The 20,086-nt window shown below is 39.3% G+C and overlaps 1 protein-coding gene across 1 annotated transcript in view; it reads right to left on the bottom strand.

The window, feature by feature from the left end:
• The window catches only part of MED27 (mediator complex subunit 27), a 94,142-nt gene extending 77,158 nt beyond the window's left edge, over positions 1 to 16,984 (bottom strand). The window contains exons 1-2 of the mRNA XM_040606808.1: positions 16,755 to 16,984; positions 13,944 to 14,088 (exon numbers count right to left, since the gene is read on the bottom strand). Of these exons, the coding sequence (XP_040462742.1) occupies positions 13,944 to 14,088; positions 16,755 to 16,960 (351 nt within the window). The 5' untranslated portion in view covers positions 16,961 to 16,984. The remainder of the gene's footprint in view (positions 1 to 13,943; positions 14,089 to 16,754) is intronic.
• Positions 16,985 to 20,086: the final 3,102 nt, after the last annotated feature.

Genomic DNA, 20,086 nt, shown 5'->3' with positions numbered 1-20,086 from the left:
GCTGAGTAAATTAAGATGTACAAGGGAAAAGCAAAGAGCACCAGAAGCAGGTATATGACTCAGAACAGCACAGTAGCAATTTTCTATCTTCTTCAATCTTTCTGAAATGTGATTACAGTTGACCTTTAAATCTAGTAGATCAACCAACCAGTTCTGCTGGAACAGCCCCGTCTATGTGATCTAAGAGCATACCCATACTTATTTCCAATGGCTGCCTGGCATAGTCATTTTATTTTGCTGTAAAAGTTACCAAGATTTGTCTCAATTGATTTTACTTGCAAGAAAAACACAACATCAAAACTGCAGTATCAGCAGACACTAAAGGTCTTAGCTTCTTGCAGGATGAATGCAATATCAATAGTTATTAGGATGTATTCATACAAGGTACACAAGAGGGATGGAAAGAAGATGCTAGTAATCTCACTTAATCCTAACGCAGCCCCAAGTCAGGTTCTTTAGACTGTGGGAAAAAAAAAATAATGCAAGGAAAACTATAAACACTCGAAAGTATTTGCCAGGCAAAACGTTGAATTTGGAAGTGAAAACATATTTAACAGCTCTTTAAGTAGTAAAGCTTTCATGCCATGTTAGTTGTTAAGTTTTACTTCAGCTGATAAATTGTGCTTTAACAAAATAACCCAAAAGAGGCTTCAGGATGGTATTTGTCCATAGTGGGTTCAGAAGCAAGATCAGCAACCACTAGTGATCCTACTCATATGCGGCTTCTCTCCCAGATTTCTCAGAGTACTTATTCTGTAGCACAATCCCCATTTCATAGATGGGAAAGACAAGAGTAACAAAGTGACTTGTGAAACCTCATTCAGCAACTAAGGACAGGGAAGAGTATGTACCACACAGTATCATCATACGCTTGCGTTCACACAGTCAACTACATAGCAAGTTTTTATGCAGAAAATCATTAACTTCACTCTATATTACATGCTACAGTGTCCAAAAGAACCAGAAAATTAGGAATGAGAGGTTAGGTTTTGCTTTATGAGGCACAAGAGAGCTTGCAGACTTGATCAGCTCTGTGATCTATGAAATTTCTACAAACAGCTTTGGAAGAGGAACCAAGCAGTGCAGCCAACCTCCCCACCAAATTAAAAAAAAAAAAAAAAAAAAAAAAAGATGGCACTGAGCAAACTGAAAATGCTACATTGAAAATTCTGAAAAATACAAGATTTGACTCCAGAGTAAAACTGAACCATAAGGCAAGCCACAGAACTTGTTAAGTCTGAGTGCTGAGACAACTGCAGAGAAAACTCTAAATAGAACCCAACTGAAAGCATATGGGTAGGGCAGGGAACATTAGAATAAAAATCTAACTAATGGTAAAACATACAGTGATGTTTTTTCTTAAGTCATGTAGAAAGCGAAACGTATATCCAACCTCATGGAGAGATAACCTTGGGGGGAGGAGGAAGTTATTATCCTTTTAACTGCAGCTTCTTTGATACAAAAGTGACATTTTCTCTGAATGAAGAATTCTTTTAACATAAAGAAAAGCCAACTTCTGAAATGACATAGAGCCCAGTAACACTGCAGTAGTTGAGAATGTCATGATTTCCATCAAAAAACTGTTTTGCAGAGATTAGGAACAGCTGTTTCAAACCGAATTAGACTAAAACTGGAAACAAGCTGTCAAGACTCAAAAAATATATTTTATACATAAAAGAATGTATTTGATTCAGCTGTTTTATAGTGGTGGTCAGCCAAAAGAGAGAAATAAAGTAACATTCTGAGATTCCAGACGTTGTCGCAAAGACTCTCTCATTTTTAACACTCTTTATGTAGATTTATTCCTTTGAGCATTTGGAATAGGAAAAATGTCAAACAGCTCACATCACAGATTCTTGAATATTTTCAAACCATGGGCAGCTTAAAACAGTTTAAAGACACCCGAGGACTCTTTCTGCTCTAGTCCACATTCCCTGCATCATCTGTAGCAATAACAGGATGTTGCAATAAGGAAAACATACTCAATTGCTGTTGACATGAAAAGATTAAAATAATTCACTTTAACCCACCCCTTGTGAATAACAGTACATGCATACAGCTCCTTTTTGTGCATGCTTGCAGATCCTAGGAGGCTTCTAGTAGGTATTTTCAATATTGATTTCCACAGGAGTTGCAGTTTCATATAACGAGAAGTAAATAGATCTATCTTAGAATATACTGTGAAATGTCACATCTGGATACAATTCCTTTGTGTCTAATGGCCCATGCAGTTATACAGAGCACCTCATACTACATCACTGCCAGTTACAGAAAGAGAATCCAAATAGAACAACCAAATTCATCAAGACTGTTGCTGGTTTTGAACAGAACTATTTCCTCCAAAACACAACTCTGAACATCAAAGACCCCCATGATTTTATTAAATGCTGTAAGATACTGCCATTATACTCTGCTTTCCAGCCAAATCTAGTGTAACGTTGAAAATAGCCTTAGCATTTCAACATGGCTATTAATTTTCATAATAATGATAAATACTAATTCTACCCAATAAGTCTATTGGTTATTACTGTCGGCTTGTCAGTATACACGCTTTTGAAGGAAAGTTATCAAGTAACAAGCCAATTCATGAGCATATGAAAAAATGCAGGCTCCAAGAAATGCATTTCTAACTCAGTAAAACACCAGGCAAGCACGCAAGTGCAGTCATGCGCCATTTCACCCTTCACAGGACTCATATCATCTACCATTAGGTATTTAACTTGAGTACTTAAGTTCTCAGCAAACTCAGCAGAGCGCCGTAGCACGATTGAATGCTTCACACCAAGGCAAGAACCTTACAAAAGAGCACAAGATAACAGCTGCTCAGGTTACATAAACTTTTGATCTTTCTCTGAAAAGATCAAAAATGTGAAAGACTAGCACCTGGTAGAATCAATCAGCTTTCATTAAATCTTTTATTAATGCAGAGGACATCTTTTCTAGTTACACTAACTGAACAAATGTCAGCGCCTAAATTATTCTATTCATGTTTTTTATTTCTTGTGCAACTGGAAGCCTTACACTGAGGCACTTAAAATTAGGTAAAATTAACTGCTATACATTCTTGAGCTAACCCTGTATCAGCAAAGAAAGTGATAACATGTACTGATAAGTCATCTTTATCTCCAGAAATTCAGTATTTTACAACTCTAATAGATTTAAATGCTAGCTCATACCAAGATAACATAGCAACAACAAATGGAGTTAGGAATGAAGTAGCTCTGAGTGCAATGTTCATATTCTTATCTCTATTCTCCTATCAACCCCCAAACCTGCCCAACCATGGCACTACTCAAACTTCCAGGAGAGCCCCTGCAATTACTGAACAAGCCTGATAATCAGCCATGAAGTTACACAGGCTGCAATTCTTAGTACCATGTTTAAGATACTGGTTTTCCCCCTTTCTACTCCCAGCTGACCCAAGACAGAAAGGTATAATTACAGGAGGCAGCAAGGAAGAAAAAACACCAGATCCATTTCTCGTGATGCAGCATTTTACAACACAAGCAAAGTCTTGGTTTTCTACAGAAAAGTCATCCATCATTGCTCCTGCAGAAAGCAGAACACCAAACTCAAGTATCCCTAAAACCTGGTATCCCAGCCAGATCTGAAACAAAGTTCACCTGCAACATCAAACATTTCCAGAAGAAAAATGGCCACATCTACTTTAAAGCACGGACTTACTTAACAGCTTGCTTATGTTATTAGTGAAATCTTAACAACTTTGGGGAAAACTGTAACTTGCTTCAAATTATCAAGCAAAACTGTATTGTGGAAAAAGTAAATTCACTTTGAAGCATCAGCTGAGATCAGCTGCACATCTTTTTCAATATACCTCTACCTCCGTTAAAACCAAAACTGAGGCACAGATAGAAACAGTAATGGTACTGATGTCATGGTCCGTGATTTCTTATTCACATTCTTCAACTGTTACAGCATCAGAGCCACAAAATACCACCACTCCTGCAGGGTGGGATTATTTTTCCCTCCCAAGAAAATAAAAATCAGTATTGAACCCAAGAAGCAAGAGATCTCAAGAATCACCATAGACCTTCTGGGTTACATGCCTTCAACATCAGAAACTCAAGATTAACTACAGCGCAATATAAAACTGCTGCCACATTTTTGCCAAATGTACATTTCCATGAAGCAGCAGCCAAACCAGTGGTCTGAACTGCAATTCTGATTACATACAGCTCCTTACACAGAGTATTTTCAATTTTGTTAGCTTTTAGGCTATTTCCATGTTTTGTAGCCCAGTTATTAACAGTATCAGACAAAGATACACTGGGGAAGACTTGAGTATTGCTTATGTGCAATTCAGACCATTAAAACACTCTGAACTGAGGGGGTCAACTTTAGTAACTACCAAAAAAGATTAGAGAGATGAGCGCGCTTCTGCATAACAAAAAAACAACAAAAAACCCCCAACAAATAACAGTCACACAAAAAGACCCGACAACAATAGCAGAGCGCAACAGGGTGACATTAAATTTTCCATTCTATTTGATTTCCTCTAAAAGCTATATATAAAAAAAAATCTTTCATATAAAGAAAATCAATGGGATGTTTATCACCTGTATCAGTTATTTTATATTAGTGTTTGTATTCCTTGAATGCCCTTCATATGAAGGTCCCTAAATGCTTTACAAACATCTTTAATTTGCTTCAAAGAAAGCAGCACACAACTTTTGAATCTCTGAAAACATCCTCTGTGCTTTCATGGTGGCCACTACCCACTAGATGATAAGTCAGGCTTTCATCAGTCCGAGCCACCAAGAGCTGAGGCAGCAGGGAAACATGAAATTCAAAGGAACGGTGGGTCCAAGGGTTTCTTACAACACTGCTCTCGTTCTGCAGTCCTATGTGTCCTTCAGTTAATCCCCAGCTAACACTGATTTCCAGTTACGCTTTGTTGTATTTCTCAGCTTCTAAAAGTAAAGCCTTTTCTGCTGACCTAATGGTTGTACCACGACTTATTCATGTATATACTGCACTTCTGTGCCTGTGCATGGCTTGGTTTGATTCAAAGTCTGTTATTAATACAAAACAATGCAGTTTTAGTCAATTTGGTTTGATGACCACGTTATACAGCTTAGAAAGGGAAAGTGATGGCTGACTTACAAATTACATAATTCTGCCATTCAACATGACCTCTGTGAAGAGTTCTTGTGGACGAAAAAAAGGAGTTAGGGGAAGAAGAACCAGGAGTGGGCAGAAGTATTCTGGTTAAAGTAGAGCGACATCAATCATTTCCATCCTGAAATAGGCTAACAGCTAGAACATTAATACTTATCAAAGAAAAAGGGGGGGGGGGGAAAAACCCCACTCATTAGCAAATAAAGGTGTTGCAAAGCATTAAATAATTCCCACCAGCTGACAAGCGGGCTGTGATTTATAATAGTGTGTATTGATAGATCACTTCCCATAATTAGGAAAAGTGAGACTGGTACTGCTTACAGCATTATTTTGATCAGTGCCTTGAAAACTACTGTTGAATAACAACAAACACCAGGCACAACAATAGGAAAACACCATATTATGCTCTCGGGCTGCTTCAGATTTGAAACAAAATATTGCAATAAAATCCAGTAAGGCAGGCAAATTCTGTTTGGACACATGTAACCTTATTTCACAATAGCATTCTTGTGTCAATTATTACTATTGTAACTCTGGGAAGATCACAGATATAAAGAATTCAAACTACAAAACAAGCCAGAATGAAAGACTAATAATTTATCATTTTTTTTAAGCAACAAGTTACTCATCATCACTCCTCCTGATGTAACAAATACACCTCAGTCTACTAAAGTGTCAGAGAAATGCAGCTAACCAGCACACTGGCACAAGGCAGCATATGCGACAAATTCTTACCTGCCCCAGCATCTTTCCAGTAGTGCACAGAAAAAATAAACTGGTAATCTTCATTTCCTTTTTTTCCAATTACTAGGTATCAAAAACACTTTTATAGTTATACACTGTAACAATAAAGTAGTTTTAAAAGGCCCAAGTTGGACTTTTGTTCAAAACCAGCATAGGGGTCAAAGGCAAAGAAACACAAGAGCCCAAGAGCTGAAGATTCCAGGGACTCCCAGCTGAGGAGGTATGATACATCCATCTGTTTTTGGAGGATGCAACTGATGTTCTCCGTCCCCAGTGCCCCCAGATGCTGCTCTAGGCAGGATCTCTAGGGAGAATAAATCCCATCCAGCATACAGTAGCTGGTGACTGCCTTTACTTTTACACTTTTACTGTTGCAATTATTATGCTTCCCTGTTTTAATTATGGCTGTCACTATTTTTCCCCCTCTCACTATATTCACTTTTTTTAAAAAAAAACCTATCATTGCATAGGTCAGAGACCCTCAGAAAAATGGTGTGTCCCACTTTCTTCCCTCTGCAGCAAAGTATACATAGACTATTGTAATTCCAGCCCCGCACCCCCGCACCCTTACATTTTGGTACAAGCACTTTTTCCCCTCTCACTGTAATATCAAGGATAATTTGCACAACAGCCGAATTTGCCACCTCTGCTGTTACTGGTCACTAAAACCAACCCTGCAATAATAAAACTCAATATTCTCCAGGCAGACAACTGAGCAATAATTAATAACCATGACAGCTGGAAGCAAAGAGGTAACCACCTGTTCCCTAGTCATATTAAAAACACAAAAAACAACCAAAACCAAAAAAAAGAACATTTATGTAATTCTGAACAGCAAGGGCATTTCACCAAAACATTTGCCTAAAATCGCACAAAATTAAAAGCCCATAAAGGGCATTTTTCCAGACTGCCAGGCAAACAACATTAGTCACTAGCTGTATAATACTTGGCATCTACAAAGCATTTCTGTCCAAAGAACCCAATGCACTTGAGACACATTTAGACGAGAAACTCTTCCAAGAAGTAGGTTAAGTAGTATTATCCTATTTTAGCCTTAAGAAAAATGAGGCACAGAAAAAAAATCATGCATCCTGTTCAAGGTTACAACAACAATTAATAAGAAAAGCAAGAATAGAATCCAAATGGCCCAGCTCCTATTTTGTGCCCCATGTATAAGAAAACACCAGTTCGTCTATCATTTATTTCTGCAGTGACAAGAATATAAACTCCCATGGCTTATCTGCACAGGAAAAAAACCCACAGCCAGTAATCCCGAAAGGCCTTCCCACTCCGGTTTGCTCTACGAACCGCTGATTCTGTTCTCAAAGCAGATTAAACTGTGCTCTCCAGAGTACAACAGAGAGATCCTTGCAGGGACTCGTCACTGCTCCAATTCATATCTTACTTGATTTTTTTCATTTGTTCCCTTCTATGAGCAAACCAAGGGATTTTGGCCACTTCAAATCTTTTCTTTAAGTAACTTCTTCAGAGCTCCTGCTTACTAAGAATACCAGTAACTGAAGCTGCACCACTGACTTTCCCACGCCTACCCCAGCAAGTACAGGTGATCTTCAAAAGCAGCCTCCAGGAACACTGGGCAAGCAGATGATCCAGTTACTATGATCCAGTTTTCCACAATGCCAGATTTCAGGTGTACTGTATCAGTGACAGACGAGACAGTGTTCCCCAGTTTGGCTGGATGAAATCTCAGCAGTGTAAGCTCAATCTCCATGCAATAGTATGTCACAATATTATAATACTGCATTTTTGTAGGAAAAAAAAGTCCTGAAAGGACAAAATCTTGGCCAGCTGCCTGAACTTCCAAAGAACAGCCAACATAGTAATTCAGTTACATTGACCATGCTACTGTAAAACTACATTAAATTCAAAATTTTTGAGCACATCCAAAAATTAAAATTAATGTTCCTTGGAATGAACACTTCATTTTACAATCAAGATTAAAAAAACCCCTCACTTCAACAGTGCTCCTCTACTATTATGGTTAACATTTAATGTCATTTATTGTCATTAAACTCAATATTTGTGTCTAATCAATACTAAGCTACCAAGGGCAGTCGTAACAAGTCTGGACTTTCTCTACAAGCTCTATTGATTTCTTTTTTTGAGACCTACAACAAACACAATTTATACAAATCATTTATCAGGGAACACATCAAAATAATTTAATAAACAAAACCTATATATTCCTTTTCTCTTCTGTCATGTGACAGAAAATCATTTTAACTCATTAATGGTAATCTCAAGAGTTCGATTTTAAATTTATGTAAAAAACAAGAGGAAGCTATGAAGTAACAAATTTAAATCCAAATATGTTTTAGTGTATCTCAACATGTAGAACAACAGTATTTTTTTTTTCGTTTTGTATTTGCCAGCATATTACTCTTAAATAAATTTATGACAACTCCTGTCCAGCATCCCTTCACTTGGAATGTTTACAATACACTGACTGATACTGTAAAGTTTATGCCAGTCGCCATAATCTCATTTTCACAGACGAGTAAATTAATAATTTGATCTAAATCCTGCTCACCCAGAGTCACAGTCAAAAAAGTTGATTTTTCGCTTTCTGCTTGAAGTAGTAGATAACAGCCTTTCCAGACACACCAATGTCATGGTTTTTAAGTACCATCTCACAATGATAAAACAATACCATCATCACTCACATCTATGCACACTGGTTCAAACCACTGATGTGTTGGAATTGAAGTAGACAGACAAATGCAACTCTGAAAACAGCAGAGCACACAACACTGCACTTCAGTGAAGTTAAAAATCAAGGAAACAAAATAACATCACCTGTTCAAGACTACGATCGTTCTAAATTTCCATCATTTTTGCTCTTAATAATATTATGTGAAAGTCTGAAAACAAACTCTTTACTGCAAAGGGGTGGGGAAGGGAAGGACAGATGACTTACAGAAGACAGTATTTTCACTTGGGCAAGCTAATACTGCTGCCACTCAGGAACTCAGGGAAGACCTAGTTTGCCACTACCCAACAAACTCCATGTTTAAGTCTGGTAGAAAGAGTAATTCAGTAATTCTTTAGTGCTGTTTGGTAGTTCATCCATTTTGCATATACCCTTCAAATAAACAGAAGCATATAAGCAAAGAATCTTTATCAGTGAGTAAAGCTCAAATGTTGGGCATGAGCTACTTGACAGCACCCCATTAAAAGAGGGGAAACTTGCCTTACAAAGCATTTGCCTTGCTCAGTGGACGTATAATACGCTGCAGATTTTCTGTTCCACTGGAGTCAACGGAAACACCTTAACAAACACTGCCTTGGGCATGTACAGGGCAAAGGTATACAAATGCTTTGCCAAGGGCAAAGAGGATGAACAAATACACGCTACAGGCAATAAATAACCTCACTAAAGCAGCAGATGGAACAGAAAAGTTTATACCACTCAAAGACTGAGTTCAAACTCCTGGATTCCCAAAATCCGGCATCTACTCTGACCACCAGCATTACTGTAGCTGAATCAGACAAGCACACCATCACAAACTTTACTAACTTTTCATATATGGGTAAGTATACAATACTGGTTTAATAATATCATTCACAAGTAATTATTTTTCCCCCCACAAAAGCCCTTTGTCACCCAGTATTGAGAATACAAAGAAACACACAGTTGCTTAGTAAATGATGTTCTTATACAGGAGATCCAGGTCTCGCCCACTGCAGAACACAAGCAGCTCCCAGGAGTAAGGAAGGCCAGCATCAGGGCGCTTGTTATAGAAGTGTCCTGAAGAGCAACAGAAGTGAGTTCTTCCAGTGCTCTGTCACAAGTATGAGGCCACATCTCTTTTTTTAAAAAAATCAAAACTTAATCAGAATTTCTGTCTAGTAAGTGACTTTTTAAAATTCCTTTCATCTAAACTTATAGCTGATGCATTCTCCCCTGTGGTAGCTTCCCTTGAATTCCAAATATAATGCAAGAAGCAAGCACCTGGCAACTGACTGTTCCAAGCAGTATCAGGCCGCAGGCATACAAAATAGAAACCTTTCTGACTGCTACTGTCATCTTAGATTTCAGCTGCTCAGACACAACAATCATATTACAAAAAAAATCAACAGCTAAGCTATGTACATAACTACTAAAAGCAGAATTCAACTACAGTTACTAAACAGAGACAGTCCACATGAAAAATACCCTACTGATTTCCACAAACTTCCTAAGTTTCTGATAACACTTCATCTGTGTTACTCATACAGAATGATAGCTCATTTTTCATCTTATCTAATAATTATCTTTGGTATTCCATTAGAGGGCACATATGGATCCTTCTGGGAAACAGCACTTCAACTGTACTGAAGAAAACCTCTTTTCTTAAATAAAATTGAAGAGGAGGAGGAATAAAGAAAACGTATTGAGTAGACCTATATACTATTCCATGGCTACTACACAGAATCATTAAAGTTGGAAAAGACCTTTAAGATCACGTCCATCCATTAACCCAGGACTGCCAAGTCCACCACTAAACCATGTCCCTAAGCACGCCATCTGCATGCGTCCATGCACCCCACAGTCAGCAAAGTAATTCACTGGTATGATTTCTACCGATACGTAAAAGAAGCTAAACCAAAGAAGAAAAAACATTTAGCTGTTGCTTGCAATAAGATCAACTTCAGCTTCCTGTGTTTTTCAGCTGTAGCTTGTCAGCTCTGTTGAACACCTGGAAAAGTAAAGTTCCTTTACAATTGCATGTGTATGTAATTAATGCATCTGACAAGCTGTTGTGTTCCCAAACAGCTGCTTTCATTATACGGACAACTTTACCATCTGCAAAACTATTGGGTAAACTACAGTAAGTAAATATCAAGATAGCAGGTGCTAATAAATAACACACACTGCCAAGAGAACACACTTCTGTAAGGAAAGTTTTCACAATTAAATACAATCCATCTCTACTGTACTAAGCTAAAGAGTAAGGACAGTAAATTTACACCTAAATGCAGGTCTTCTCACAATACATAACCAGGTACAGCCAGACGTATTAATTGAGGTAAATAAAACAAGCTGAAAAGCATCAGGTAAGCCTAGTTTCCTATGTTAACATTCACATCTTAAACAGAATTTTCTATTTATGTCTGTACCATCTTCACTACACTTCACACTCAGCACGGGCACTTATTCTAAAAAGCTTGCCCATGCATCCAAGACCTGATCAAAATGGCATTTGTTTGACCCAACATCAAAACAAAGCTGCAAATACAAAGAAATAACTATTCTAACATCCAGTAACTCATGACCACAAAGAACAACAACTAGCACAGCCTCAGCTGAAATTTAAGAAAACAGAACTAAACAAGCTATTACTCATGCAATCAGTTTTGCTGGGAAAAGTAAGAGTCATACAGGTAGGTAGCTATGATCCACCACCAGATTTACAAAACTGCTTAAATTTTAGGTACATTTATATACTAAAAAGAACTACCAATTTGGTAGTCTGTGCTTTAAAGAGATTCATATGGTTTTTGGTATTTGAAAGGTTGCTGTCCCTGTATTCTCCAAAAACCAGCTGAGACTATCGTTTCCAGAGCAGAAATACTGGTACAAGCGGACCAACTAAAATTTCAGCCTTTAAAAGAGACTACCATATATAGGTAACTTTTGAAATGCTAGGGATTTTTGGTTTGGGTTTTGGGGGTTTGGGTTGTGGTTTTTTTTTAAGAATTACCATTTCATACCTCTAACTGTTCTTTCAACTTTAGATAAAAAATAATGCAGCAAAGCTTTTTTTTTTCCAGTATGCAGTACTACAAATACTACTTTGGTATAACTGGACAGTAATTTGCTTCTCATGAAATGGCCCGGTTATTGTTACTGACCTTATTATTGTCCTACAAGCTACTACTACCAGCCTCCCCATGTTTTAAAACTAAAAGAATGCATTGAAACACGCAATATAAAGTCTGTGTACGCATTTTCCCCTATATTTCATGAATGTCTTTTTGGAATTGTACCATAGCCCTGAAACTCTACTCCATCTATCCTCCCCTGGCAGCCATGTGGCTATTCATGTCATCAGTAATGCAAGAACAATCGAAGGAGAGGAAAATGCCCTTATCTCAGCTCATCAAAAATACAAGCAAGCAAGCCACAAAGGGGTCACAAATTAAAAATTAAATGCGGACAGACATAAAGTGTATTCACACATCACCACATCTAAATCCTCCCTTCGAAACAACAGAGAACACCAGACACATAATTGGAACAGAAGGTGGCCAAAAGATGTAATGAAATAACACTTATTCAAGAAGTGTATTTTAGCAATGAAGAATTAAACAGCAACAGACAAGAGTATCAACAGGGTCTTTGCTGCTAATGGTAAACCCAGCAGTTAATGCCCTCACCCAGGCAACACATCTGCTGTTAGAAACAGGAGCAACCTATCCATGTCTGCTGGTTATTGCAAACCCCAGACAGGATGCTAATGAAGTTGAGAAGAACCATTAGATAGCAAGTAGGCATTTAAATACAAATTAATTTAATTTAAATACAACTTAAACAGTATCCTTTATTTTGGCTGCAAAACAGAAGTCAAAGACAACAGAAATAAAAGAAAAAACCACTGGTTTTCCCCTGGAACATTTAACTGTGTATACAAATGCACAGAATACTAAAAATGTTAAGATAGTTTTGTTTTTTTCTTCAGTGCTAATAATCTCCTGCTAACAGCAAGAAACACAACCACATGTGAAACATTATCAATTAATAAATCTCTATGTAAAAATCCTTCCTGTCCCTCATTGTTCAACCATACCAACTTTCTAGCAATTCTACTGGTTTTAGGAGACATTAACACATTTATATTGAGAAGTGACTATACAAACACTATTGCAGTATTCACACAAACATTATTGTAGAATTCTATTTTAAATCTGAATAATATTAGATTGGTTGGCTCAATGTGTAACAATGATTTGCCTACGAAGTATTTGTGTAGTCTGAAAGTCTTACTTGTTCATGTATCATCATAAATAATTTAAAGCGGAATTGTTTCTTTTAATGCCCTAAACATTTTCAGATTTATTATTCCTGCTTACTCCTGCTGTCTTGTATAAGGTTGTTAAAAGCTACAACTCTGGAATCTGTCACTAGTAATAATTACTGTAACAGAGATTAATCCATCTTTTACACTTTGTAACAGCTCACTAGTATTTCAAAACATAATTTTAAAAAAGCTTTTAAACTTATTAATTTAAACATTTCTATAAAAAGTAATAAGCATGAGCAAAAAACTCAGGATGGAAACAGGCAACTTGAAACATAACGGTGCTCTGATAGAGACCAGTAATAATTGCAATAACGTAATGTTTACTTATTTATTAAGAATGCTCCTTTCCTCACATCTGATTTTGACACACAAGTAGACTATGTTTTGAGCGGAGAAGGAAATATACCTACCCAATTTCTGTCTCTAGATATATTCAGCATACAAATTTATGAAACTGAATTATGCTTATAAGATTTTTCTTTCAACAAAAACATTTTTTTTTAAAATGGGAAAAACTGCATTATCTTTTTTTTTTTTACATTACTTCAAATTCAAAACAATATCTACCATCTGAAAATACTACGTATGCCAAAGTTGTTGAATACAAAGTTACTTCTGAGAGGAGGTGCAAATGTTTTTTAGCAGCAGAAAATGGTACGGAAAGGCATCAAGATTTCTGATGATGGCAACTTCCCTATGTGTTTCTTTCCTAGAAATAGGTTTGAAGGTGATATAAGCTCGTAATTCTCTGCTCTAATATCCCACTGCCCTCTGCTACAGTGTCTACTGCCAGATGCAAGGACACTACATACTTTTATCTAATATTCACGTAAGATGCTAAACAACTGACACATCTCAGTATCGCAGAAGTCTCCTCTCAATTAAAGTACCATTTTTTACCCTTGAAAGTATGTATTATGCCCCTCAACTTCATTAAAAAAAAAAACTCAGCAATTTTGACAGTCTCAAACGCTTACAGGTCTAGTGTACCACAAATCACACACTCTGTAGGAATACACTGATGTATTCCATTACCTTATTTGACCATTTGTAGGCTTGAAGAAGTTGGCTGTAAAGAGGTGTTTTGTCCTGAACGGGATCTAGGCTCAACAGTCCACTATTGTGCAGGGGGTGGTTCTCCGACGGTTTACCAACTAGGTTGCTCAGACGCTCCAGTTCACTGAAAGAAAAGAGATTGGCATTATTTTTAAACTCAGATCTGCCAATACAGATATCTAAGATGCACAATCCTCCTGCAGGAACAGCAATCATGCATGAACTCTATTTTAATATCTAAGTGAGTTTTAAATACCTCCCCAATTTGATAAAAAACATAACCACTCATTATCCAAACATTCTGAAGTAGCCTGTTAGTCATTAAGCTCAATGCTTCTTAGGAGAGAAAGTACAAGTCAAGAGTCTTTTTAAGACAATCTGGAAAGAGTCAACCTATGGCAGGTCCTGTTCTGTTCATAAGCACTTCCACAACCCAGGACATCTTCTGAGCAAGGCACACCCTCAGAAACCACAGAATTCTGACTTTAGCATTGCATGCGATACTAGAATATTTTTTTAAACATCAACCAGCCAGATGCCTCATCATTTTATTAAAGAGCTAGAAATTAACATTGTCCTCATAAATATTCAGAGGAACTGGCATTAGTCCTAAGCCCAGAGATGGTCCCATGAAGTCTGTGATTACTCTAAGCAAGCATATGCATTCCAATTTCTCAGGGCAAGGAAACATCTGATTTCCATGAGTAATTTGTACATTTGTAGACATGCATAAAATACTCAACTAAAACGTAATAAGCACCATTCTTCCATGAAAAAAATCTCACTCTGAAATGATCTATTATTTCTTCATATCTTATTTGTCAAACACTACATTTAATAATAACAAAAGTTAAGCAATTTTTAAAGCTTGCATTAATCAACTGTAGAAGAAAGACTGGCTACTTCACACAGATCTAAAATGTGATTTTTCAAGTGACATGACTAATCAGGTGCCTTTCCTTTTGACTTCTGAATGTTACATCTACCCTGAACTTTAGAACTTCCACTAAATTAAAAGCAGAATTCAGACCCTTCAAAAGGTGACTTCTGAAACTCTCTGTAAAGAAAAATCCCAAATATCTCAATTTGCATTAATGAAGGTTACAAAAGTAAAGACCAACAATCAGGGAACTGACAATTAATGGACTTCCACACCACTACCACAAAATTCTCCTTTACTAATCATTATTCCTTCAAGTTTCCATGGCCTACATTCTTTTTAAGCCCCTGGTACTGTGAACACTCAGGAACGTGCTTAACATTTCTTGACAAAAGAATACAATAAAATAAATGTGAACAGACATAGTAACTAAGGACTTGTTGAACAGGGATCCCAGTCAATTCTTTTGAAGCCCACCCATAACATTAACTTCAATACACCTTGGAGTATTCCCTTACTACTTCCCAAATATGTAATAGAATATGTAACATAACACTTAGAAGCTATATACGTTACAGTATTTTGTGGCAGTTATGTTTCAAAAAAGGCAAATTAAATATACTTCAAAACATCAAAAAAGTTATCTCACAAGAAACCAGGAAAGAAATGGTCACCAAAGCACTGGTAAGTACATTCACTAGTGCAGTGGAAGAGACAGTGAAAAAAGAACTGGTGAAGTCTGATGATGAAGCTACTCTCAGGTGTAGTAAAGACAGGGACTGACTGCACAGAATCGTACAAGAACTCCACAGCACTGAAATACTGGATGATAAACTACAAAGCAGAGGAGGGTAATACACTACACACGAGACGGATAGGTCAGAGCCAATTGCTACCTATTATTGTTCGGGAACAAGACTTCGGGGTAATACTAGAAAATTCTTTACAAAGCTACTAGCCAGACAAGGATAACCAAAGAAATGGCACAGGCTCCAGATGAGGAGGCTTCACGGTTCCCGAAATGGAAAACAATAAAAAACAAAGAGATACAAGAGAAGCCTATAAAGTTGTGTATAACATTATTGACAGAATAATTACCTACCATCTTTCCCAGCACAAGGGAAGATGTAGGCAACAAATTATATTACCACGACCAGAACTAAAACTCAGCAAGACCTATTAGACAGCAAGAAACAAATTCTTGTACACCAGACCCTGAATGCTAAACCTCTGGAGGCCAGAGGATGTGCTGGGAACGGGCGGTTATGTGCTCACCCTGCCTTTGGCCACCTCCTGGGAGAGCGCTGATGGCTCCCAGGAGGACACAACCCAGGGTAACAGCCTCCCGGGAGCATCCACATGGACCATCAGCCTCAACACTTTATTTACACAAAACACACCTGCTGGTAGCAACCAAGCATACTTACCTACACTACCTTTCCAACCTTACAGGTTTCGGTAATAAAATGGTCATTCTTGAGCCACTTGAATGCTACTGAATAGACAGAGCCTAAAAAGCATTTAATTATATTTTTTTAAAAAAACAGAGAAGAGTCTCCCTGCAAGCAGGAGCATTCACCTCGCCAATGCAACCCCACCGAGGGCTCCTTTTTTAAAACAAGGCAAGAACAAACGCCAGGTAAATACTGCGAGCAGCATTCACCCCTTTTGAGACTCTGGAGTGAAACCCACGAAGGGGCAAGGCGCAGGACGCTGGAAGGAATAAACCGGAGCGTCTTCACATTTATTTGCCTAAAACTTTCCCCGGGAGTGGCCAGGGCCCCCCGGCGCCTCCGAGGGGACAGGCCCTGGGGGCGCCGGGGCCCTGGGGGGCACCCCGGGACCCCTCTCCCCGCCGGGGCCCGCCGCACACCGAGGCGGGGGGAGGCCCCTCAGGGCCGGCTGCTCACCCCAGGTCGCGGCTGACAGAGTGCAGGCTCTCCTGGAAGGCGGCCACGAAGCCCTTCTCGCGGCCCTCCAGGGTCTCCTTGTTCCGCATCCCATCCTTCAGGCAGTCGAAGACCCGCGTCACGCTGGAGCGCAGCGCCTGGATAGCGGCGATGGCCTGGGAGAAGGCCTCCAGGTTCACCCCGGGGCTCAGCACCCCCTCCGCCATCTTGGCCGGCCGGGCCCGGCCTCCCGCGGCGGGCCGCGAGCAGCGCGCGAAGCCGCGGCGGCGCGGGGCAGGCTGGGAAATGGAGTCCGGGCTCTGAGGGGGCGGTGGGAGCCCGGGGCTGGGCGGGCCGCGGCGCTGCGCCGTGAGCGGGGGCGGCGCAACATCGCGCTTTTGAGCTTTGTATCCTCTTTCTCTAATTTCAGGGGTTTCTTCAGGAGAGGCGGTTCTGCCCCGTGCCGGGAGCGGCTGAGGAGATAGATGTCTGCGCGGCCCCCGGGGCCCGAGAGATGAGCACTGCCGTCTGCACCCCGTCCTTCCTCAGAAATCCATTTTTTTTCCCAGCCAAATGTCTTCTTTTATTTTCCTGTGCTGTGCATCATTCTCTGCCCGCAGTATAGGCTGTATTCCCTCCTCTGGATGTTCAGTGGATCTGTAGGGTGTTTTCCAGGCATGGGGCCAGAAATAAAACCATTTAAAATAGGAAGCATGGGCCCCTGTCCTGCCACAACAGCTGTGCTTGGCTGGAAGCAGGCAAGAATACGTCTATACATATATTATATACTTCTTTATATATTATGCTTATGGACAGACTGAAGATGTGAAGGTTGGGCCCCTGGTACAGTTCATGTCTCGGTCATGATTACTGCTGAGATCAACAGGCCTTCATTATCAAATGTTTGCAAAGCACCACAAAGTTCAAGAGGGCTTTCATAGCGCTAAGTAGCGCTAGTTTGATTTTGTAGGAGCTGCTTATGTTTCCAATGCCACCACCAGCTCTTTTCACCCTTGAATGCAGCTAAAATAAATAGAGCTAAGATAAATTAAGCACTCCACAGGCCAATAGTTGCTCCACAGAGGGAACACAGGGCTAGGGTTTTTGTTTTCTCAACTTTTAAAGTAAATAACAACCACTTTCATAAAGGTATTAATTCAGTAAGCACAATCCATACAGTCAGATCCTTTAGTCAGGGGTGCTTTTTTAATATGTAAAATGGAAATGAATACAACAAGGAGCAGCAGATGCGTCAGTGGCCAAGTGAAGCGAGGCTTAGCCCTCCACTCACTGACACTTTTCTGTCTACTATGCGATGGGCTCTGAAAATTGTATCCAATCAACTAAATGTTCTCAGACAACATGCAAGGTATTGGTAAGTGAAACCTTATTACTTAGCATGAAGAATGAGAAAACGAAAAGGCTGTGGTTCTACTTCTCTTCAGCTTAGTAACGCTGTTGTATCTGAGCACAGAGGTAAAGCAAACCTGGAAGCAATAGTCTGAAGCAACGTAGTTCAGCCTACATAAACAGTGAAAAATACAGTGGTGTATTTTAAAGAATCGGCAATGGGCTGAGCACACTTAGTAAGGCAAATATGAGCAAGATAGGAGTAGTTCTTTGTGTAAAAAAAGGCACTGAATGGAAGAATAGCAGCCAGAGGCAGAAAGGACAAGACTATCTCAGCCAGACTGGCAACTTAAACTGTTTATGGATCTATAGTATTAGTTATGTTACATATAAAATACCTTTCTTTGGACTATAATAGAATGGTCAAGAAGGTACTGTGTTACTATGAGGGAATACTTGTAGGCTGGAAGATCGTTCCTGCATGGCATTATTCTTTTTTCCTCTCACTGCTAAATTCAGACGCTGGGTGCACATTGCAGATGCGTGTAACTTACATGTTTTCCTTTGGAAATGGACGATTCTTCTCCATTTCTTTCCCTCTGGTGTGAGATTTATTCTTTTTAAACACCTATTTTCAGCTGTTAAAGTCACATTTATTTTAACTATCTTCAAGATTCCCATAACTGTGGTGCCCAAGTGCAAGGATTTTTGATTTTATATCCTACCTGGAACAGTAAGCGGGCTTGATGATGGTTTGACCGTTTTTAAACTGTAATGGCAAAACAGTGGCCTGAAAACAAACCCATAGATGTATACAGAACCATTTGAGCACAATGTAGCTTTGGCTTAGAAACTCAAAAGAGGGCATTCACATTTTTTGCTCCAGGGATCTGCTTTTCTGTGAATAAATGAGGAGCCAAGTACTCCTGCACAGACAATGGGCAATTCAGAGCACTAAGAATGTTGGCTCCATGGGGAGTTAAGGCAGACTCTGCTTCAACACCTAAAGATAACGCTAAAGAAGAGAGCAGGAGATCCTGTTCCTCTTATTGCTCCTCCTCCTGTTTTCCCACGTCTATAAGGAAAAGCCTGCATAATTTAGTGTGCTCATTTGTAGGGCATTGCCTTGCCTGCATTGCTCACTGCTTTCTTTTAAGCAATATTCCTTAAGTGGCAGCTTGCCCAAACCAAGGCAGTATGCTTATTTTCATCTTCATTATAGGTATATTCTAAGTGTGTGTTATGGATATAAAATATGTGAAATAAGGACATCTCCAAAGTACCAATAAAAATGTTTTTGCCTTAAAATCACTAGTAAAATATAAAAGCAAGAATCCAGCTGATGTTCAAAACATCCAAAAATCTTACTATCTGACAGCTGTTGAGTGGGTTCCTGCAAAATTATTTGGGTAGCCCAACATGGAGACATATCCACATCTGAACAAGCATCAGCACTGACATCTTGTATCCTCTCCACCAGAAGTTCAAGCACCTAGTGATCTCCATCCAAAGCAAGATTACATTTAAAGCATGTGGGTTGTATCCACATTGCACGGCACAGCGCCATGTAGAGAGAGACACAAACAGCAACCGCAGTCCTGGAAGCAGCCTGCTCTGTTAGTTCAGTGTTCTGACCAAACTAATAAACCCTGCCTCTCAGCGTTGCTAATTAGCTCTGGCAGACTGCTCTGCTAAGACCGTGGTACTACAGCTAGCCCAGTTATCTCCACACACTGCTGCACTGTGCCATGTAGACTAAGGGATGGAATAGAGAAGACTGCAGTGAACTGCCAGTTCTGGATCTGTTCTGTGGCTAAAGAGAGAATTTCATTTTGGGTGCTGTCAGTCTCGTAACGTACAGAAGCTCTGAACTCACTTGGAAAGAAAGGGAGGGGGGAAACTAACAATCCAACCTGGCATCACATGCAGCTTGACAAGAGAAGTACAGTTCTCTTCTGAAGCAGAAGCTTGGCTGGGGAGCATGTAATTAAGATGAACCTTTC

Source organism: Falco naumanni, chromosome 9 (genome assembly GCF_017639655.2).
Source record: "Falco naumanni isolate bFalNau1 chromosome 9, bFalNau1.pat, whole genome shotgun sequence".
Classification (NCBI taxonomy): domain Eukaryota; kingdom Metazoa; phylum Chordata; class Aves; order Falconiformes; family Falconidae; genus Falco; species Falco naumanni.
Note: the sequence above shows the minus strand (reverse complement) of the source record. Positions and strands in the feature narration are given on the sequence as shown.